The 7,001-nt window shown below is 37.5% G+C and overlaps 1 protein-coding gene across 1 annotated transcript; it reads left to right on the forward strand.

Moving 5' to 3' along the window:
* The first annotated feature begins 4,115 nt into the window (after positions 1 to 4,115).
* LOC145824419 (uncharacterized) lies at positions 4,116 to 6,506 on the forward strand. The gene is made up of 2 exons (XM_082924073.1): positions 4,116 to 5,986; positions 6,107 to 6,506. The coding sequence occupies exons 1-2, from the start codon at positions 4,116 to 4,118 to the stop codon at positions 6,504 to 6,506; spliced, it is 2,271 nt and encodes a 756-aa protein (XP_082780199.1).
* The last annotated feature ends 495 nt before the right edge of the window (positions 6,507 to 7,001 follow it).

Raw genomic sequence — 7,001 nt, forward strand, 5'->3', positions numbered from 1 at the left:
TGGCAGGGCAATTTTGGAGAATTCTTTGACAAACCTTCTGTAATACCCGGCTAAGCCTAGAAAACTTCGAACTTCTGTGAAAACCCATCTTTTAATTATTCTTTAAAGAAAATTTATTAATTAATTTTGTCTACAGTCTATCTGAATTATACATTAGTGTAAAAGTTAGTTTTAAATTGACTCAATTCAATCACTAACAAGACATTATTAAGAATAATAATTTTGTGGGTGTTCAATATTTGTTGTTTATAAATTATTTTAATTATGATTCAATATAATATCTATTCTTACTAAATACCTTAGTTAAAAATCTTAGTGTGTCAATTTTCAGAAACCCACACACAAAAAAAAAATAAAAATAAAATAATACAAACAAACAAACCATGGGCAAATAACCCATAGTTCCTACCAAACCCACCATCCTTTATAAAATTTAGGGAAGAACTTATAAAAATTAGAGAAATCTCATTCTTAGAACTTGGAGAAAGGGAATGGAATGTTTTTGAGAAAATAAAATAATGGAAAGAATGAGAGGGAGAGAGAGATGTCTTCAATATTTATATGCATGCAAGCCTTCCTTGTGCATGCAAGCATCCAGTGAGAAAGAAAGAAAGAAAGAAAGAAAAAAAAAAAAAAAAAAAAAAAAAAAAAAAAAATCCCCAAAGCCACCAAGCTTGGTGTTAGGAGAGGAAGAAGAGTAGGAGATTAAAGAAGTCAAAATTCTCAACCATTTTGTCACTCTATTACTAAGTAAGAAAACCCTCTCAACCCTCTCATTTTTTTTATATAATTGAAATTTTTCCGATTATGTACATTTGATACATTGTCTAAAACTGTGTTGAGAATAATCTGTCTTGAATCTGCCAGCATGTTACTCGAATTTTTAGACAATTTTATACTCAGAATTTTGAGATGATTTCTTCTACAAAGTTGTTGATAATGATGTCTAGTTTATTCAGAAATTTTTGGAAATAATTTTTGAGCTTTCTACGAATTTATACAAATTTTTAATTAAATCTGAAACTGTGTTGAGAATAATCTGTCTTGAATCTGCCAGCATGTTACCCGAATTTTTAGACAATTTTATACTCAGAATTTTGAGATGATTTCTTCTACAAAGTTGTTGATAATGATGTCTAGTTTATCCAGAAAGTTTTGGAAACAATTTTTGAGCTTTCTACGAATTTATACAAATTTTTAACTAAATCTGAAACAGTGTTGAGAATAATCTGTCTTGAATCTGCCAGCATGTTACCCGAATTTTTAGACAATTTTATACTCCGAATTTTGAGATGATTTCTTCTACAAAGTTGTTGATAATGATGTCTAGTTTATCCATAAATTTTTGGAAACAATTTTCGAGCTTTCTACAAATTTATACAAATTTCTAACTAAATCTGAAACTGTGAGACAGATTTTACCATGTATTTGAAATTTATTTAAAATTCTATACTAAGCCAAATCTGGAAATTTCTAACTAAAAGATGAAATTTGAGAAGTCTAGTTTCATGATAAATTTTTAGATTATGGGTTTGATCTATAAATTTAAGCATGGAATTAATGTAAGGAAATGTGACAAATCTGTGTCATAAACACCCTTGGAATTTCTTTAGAATTATTTATAAGTTATTTTTGGAAAAATCTTTCTGAAAAATAACCATAACATGTTTATTGAGTATCCTGTAGATTGATATGAATTTTAGAGTTGTATAAGTAATGTATTTATAATTTTGTTTGCAAGGTTTATACTCTGAAAATTTTTCTGGATAGAATAAAATCACCACTTTAATATTATGCTAGTCTAATTTTGTAAATCAAAAATTTGTGCATGTGTGTGTTTAGGGTTTAATTCTTGTATCTAAGTTATTATATCATATCATGGTTTAAATAAATTGTTTATTTAAATTCTGTACTTTTATTTAGTATTGTGTGACACATGCAATATTTTATGATTGGGAATTTTAATGAGTTGGTATAACATTACTTGTGATTAAAAATTTGGAGTTATTTGTGATTAATATCAAAATTAACTGAAATGATTAACGACATATACAAAGTTAACAATTGACGGTTAATACCAGTTGTTCGGGGTGAGTCTTGGTTTAAAGACTGTACGGAATTAAGAGTTGACGGTTAACACCGGTTGTTCAGGGTGAGCCCTGGTTTTGAGAATTCTCACGTAAATTGTGTTGCGAAACTCTAAGATGGCACGGGACTTATTTGAACCCTTTTCGGTATTCGGTTTTGGAATAAGGGTGGATGTGCAGGTGGCACACAGGGAGGTTGCTTACCCCTGGCAGACCGTTTCCTTGGGGCAGACCACGGATGCCACTACTTGGGTACATAACTCCGGACGTGGGCATCCCTGGTAGTTACGGTTGGTAACACTTAAATATTTGACCAAGGGAGGGTTTCAAATTAACCGTTGCCATGCTTAGTGGTTGGTGAGTTAAATCTCTTTGGTGAGATTTCAAGTGTCACCTAAATTATTAAAATTACTGAAACTATTCTAATGGTTGTAATTTCTGTGTATAATTATATTGTTATCTCATGTTTAGAATATTATTATTTGTCTCTTAAAAAGAATGGTTGGTTGGTTACGTCTTCTTACTGTGTTGCAAAACTCATGGCATATATTTTGTTGCCCTGGCGTTTCATGCCAGATTATGTTGAAGAAGGGACTGAGGCTGAAATTGGAGCTGCTGCCAATATCGAACCTTGGCTGACTTAGAGTCAATATTTTGTCAGAATAAAATCCTGTTATCTCTTGTATTAGGATTAAACTATGTTGTGACGTTGTGTGTGAACTTGTAGTTTTATTCTGTCGTTGGACTTTGGCTTTGTAAGAACTTAAAAGTTCCTAACTAGTAGTTAAAATTTTATCTAGCAAGTTATTGTTATTTAAAATCTTATGACGTTTCAAAAAAAAAAAAAAAAAAATTTTTTGGGCGTCACAGCGTGGTATCAGAGCCTAGGTTTGAACCTTTGGGCCATGGGTAGTAGTTTATTATTTTTTTACAATTAAGAAAACCTTAAGTTAATTTGTAATTCTCGGTGACCTAACTAAGTTAGAACCTTTTTATTTGTAGGATGCCAGGGTCATCAGACATTAACTCTAACGAGGAAAATTCAGTGGAAAACTATGACATAGAATCCGACCCAAGTGAAGACGTGGAAATGCCTATAGAAGACTATGAATCTAAGCCTGAGCTTGACCCTGAACCTGATCCTGAACTTGAGCCTGAACCTGAGTCTGAAGAAGTTGAAGAAGTTGTACCAATATACAACCCCCCGGAGGTTATTGTGATTGAGTCAGACACTGAGGATGAGTCTATGGAAGGCAATTCCGAGGGGAACCCTGGAGATATAGGAGCCACGTTTGAGGGTTGGGATGTGCAAAACGGGTTGTAGATTGGCTCTTTTGTATATGTCAGACTTGATCCCCTAGGAGGTTGTGCTTGGAAAGCTGAGAGCTGGGTGGGTACCTATATCGGACCTGTCCAGATTCTAGGACAAAAGACTCCCTGGGTATATCTATTAGGCCCTTTCCCGAATGGTTTCACTGATAGGGTGGGCGACCTTTTTGACTTTTGGAGCCTTCAGTATATCATGCCCGACCCAAGCAGAATTGTGAGGAGAGATGGGTCAGTGGACTTCAGAGACTGGAGGACCTATCAGGAGGAGCCGGTGCTGTTGCTAGGGCATCGTGTGTGCGAAACTGCTATCTTCGTAAGGGTGCTATGGCGATTCATGGGAATTTTCCAAGCCACATGGGAGCCGGAAGCCCTGGTGTGGAGAGACTTTCCTTGGCTATTTTAAGGGGTCTTAAGGGAACTATAATCTAGGCTAACTGATTGTTTTGTATGCTCACATGTAAAAGAAATTGCCTAGTTTAGAATTGTGAGTGTAGGAGTTAACTCGGATTGTAGGGGCTATCTCTTGCCCGTAGTATGTTATTTAATCTTTTCCTTTGTTCTATTTGTATTTTGCTAATTGTAGCTTATCTAATCTAATTAATGAAGTTTTTTTTTTTTTTACTGTCCTTGTACATAAGTATAATAATAATACTGATAATAAATAAGTGAATAAATCACAAGAAAATCCCGTCATGCAGAATGGCTGGACGAACAAGAAACAATAACAACGGTAATGGCGATGGAGTGCCTGATGGCGATGTCGCTCGAATTATACGCGCGATTGCTGATAGGGTAGGCAATATACCACCCCGCAACCAAGATCAAAACAAATCGGAGATGATAGCAAAGTTTGAAAAGCTACGTCCCCACAAATTCCTTGGTGGATCAAACCCCCATGAAGCTGAAGCTTGGTTAAGACAAATTAAGAAGTTGCTAGATACTTCCGACATCCGAAATGAACAAGATAGAGTGACTATAGCGGCATTTCAAATGGAAGGGGAAGCAGATCATTGGTGGGAAATGATCAAAAGTACTCGTCAAGTAGAGACATTAACTTGGAGACAGTTCGAAGACTTGTTCATGGAAAAGTATTTTCCTAACTCGCTAAGACAAGAAATGATTCAAGAGTTCCTTCAACTGAAACAAGGAAAAATGTCAGTCGCTCAATATGCGAACCGTTTTGAAGCCCTTTCACGGTATGCTTCAGCCATAGTAGCAAATGAAGAAGATAAGGTTAGGCGATTCGAATGGGGCTTGGACATAGACATTAGAGAAAGATTGATCGCAGTACAACTCTCTACTTATGCCCAAATGGTGGATCGAGCTTTAATTGTGGAACGAGAGTTAGCGGATTCCGAACGCATTCGGAATCAGCGATCAAGGAACAACAACCAACCACGCAGAGGAGGCCCAGTCCGCAACACCAGAAACCATCCTGCACCAGCACCTTATGCCGGAGGAATGCAACAGCAACAAAGACAGAATCGAGGAAACCAGCAAGGAGGAAACTTTGTAAGTGAGTGGAAAGGAAGATGTTTCGGATGTGGTCAACAGGGGCATCGTCGAAGTGAGTGTCCTCAAGGAGGGAAGTATTTTATGGATCAGCGAGGGGCACAACCATACAACAAATGCCAACCAAGGCAAGGTTCTAAGCCTACTCAACATGCCCAGACCAACAAGGGGCAGCCTCAAGCCTCTAAGAATGCAGGCCGACCAAGAACACAGCCACAAGGAGCTGGAAATGGAAAGAAATCGGGAGAGACTAACCAACAGGCAGTAGGAAGAATGTATGCTCTCCAAGAAGAAGAAGATGTTGATAACCCATCAGTAATTCAAGGTATGTTAATCCTTATGAATTCTTGGGTTAAAGTATTATTTGATTCTGGAGCTTCGCATTCTTTTATATCCACTGCATGTGTGACAAGTTTGGGTTTAAAGCCAGAAGCGTTAAAGATAGCTATGAGTGTCGCTTCACCCTTAGGAGGTCAAACCCGAGTAAATCTAGTATGTAAAACTTGCGAGCTAGAAATCTCCGGTTCACATTTGATCTGTGATCTAAGAGTTATGGATATGTCGGATTTTGACGTCATCCTAGGAATGGACTGGTTGTCAGTTCATCGAGCCATTATTGATTGTTACTGTAAGACAGTGACAGCATCCTCCCTTAACGGCACGAAAGTCCAATTTAAAGGGGATAGACAAGATTCTCTAACTCCAACGTGTCGCAAGTCGCGATGGCATGATCAACTAACTGGATGGTTGGCGAGCCTAATTTTGGAAGACGAAAATCGAGAGGATCCAGGATTACCCTATGTGGTGTGCGAGTACGCTGACGTTTTCCCTGACGAATTACCAGGTTTACCTCCAAAACGAGATGTAGATTTCATGATTGAGCTTCAACCTGGGACTTCACCGATTTCAATAGCACCACATCGTATGGCGCCAGCTAAACTTCGAGAATTGAAGGAACAGTTGCAAGAACTGTTGAATAAAAAGTTCATCAAACCAAGCACGTCCCCTTGGGGAGCGCCAGCATTATTCGCAAAGAAGAAGGATGGAACCTTAAGATTGTGCATCGATTATCGACAACTAAATCGAGCCACCATTAAAAATCGATATCCCTTACCCAGAATTGATGACTTGTTTGATCAATTAAGAGGTTCAAAATGTTTTTCCAAAATTGACCTTAGGTCGGGATATCACCAACTTCGTGTTAGAGGAGAAGATATACCCAAAACCGCATTTCGAACCCGTTATGGCCACTATGAGTTTGTGGTAATGCCATTTGGTTTGACGAATGCTCCTGGGGTATTCATGAGTTTAATGAACAAAATCTTTACCCCCTATTTAGACCAATTTGTGGTAGTATTCATTGATGATATTTTGATATACTCACGATCGGAGGAAGACCACGAGCAACATCTGAGGACCGTTTTGAAAATTCTAAGAGAAAACCAATTGTATGCTAAAGCTAGCAAATGTGAATTTTGGCTAAAGGAAGTAAAGTTCTTAGGTCATGTTGTATCTGAATCAGGGATATCAGTGGATCCTGCTAAAGTAGAAGTAGTGATGGGGGTGGAAACAACCTAAGAATACGTTTGAGATTCGTAGTTTCTTGGGGTTAGTAGGTTATTATAGGAGATTCATTCAGGATTTCTCCAAATTAGCCAAGCCGATGACACGCCTAACGCAAAAAGGAGTAAAGTTTGAATGGAACGAAGCGTGTGAACAGTCATTTCAAGAACTCAAGAAGAGACTGACAAGCGCTCCTATATTAGTCATACCCGAACGTGACGTTGGGTACACTGTTTATTGTGATGCCTCTAAGGAAGGGTTAGGTAGTGTGTTAATGCAAAACGGGAAGGTAGTAGCTTACGGATCAAGACAATTGAAGAATCAAGAGAAAAATTATCCTACTCACGATCTGGAGTTGGCAGCTGTGGTCTATGCACTTAAGACTCGGCGATATTACCTTTATGGCGAAAAATTTGAGATATTTACCGATCACAAAAGCTTGAAGTACTTGTTCACACAAAGAGATTTGAACATGAGGCAGAGACGCTGGATGGAGTACCTTGAAGATTA

This window comes from Camellia sinensis, chromosome 4 (genome assembly GCF_055761805.1).
Source record: "Camellia sinensis isolate YWXY chromosome 4, ASM5576180v1, whole genome shotgun sequence".
Classification (NCBI taxonomy): Eukaryota; Viridiplantae; Streptophyta; class Magnoliopsida; order Ericales; family Theaceae; genus Camellia; species Camellia sinensis.

Coding starts and splice junctions, on each gene's coding strand:
- LOC145824419 (XM_082924073.1), top strand. CDS start 4,116: ATGGCTGGACGAACAAGAAACAATAACAACGGTAATGGCGATGGAGTG. Junction 5,987..6,106: donor AAGGATGGAACCTTAAGATT/GTGCATCGATTA, acceptor AATTGACCTTAG/GTCGGGATATCACCAACTTC.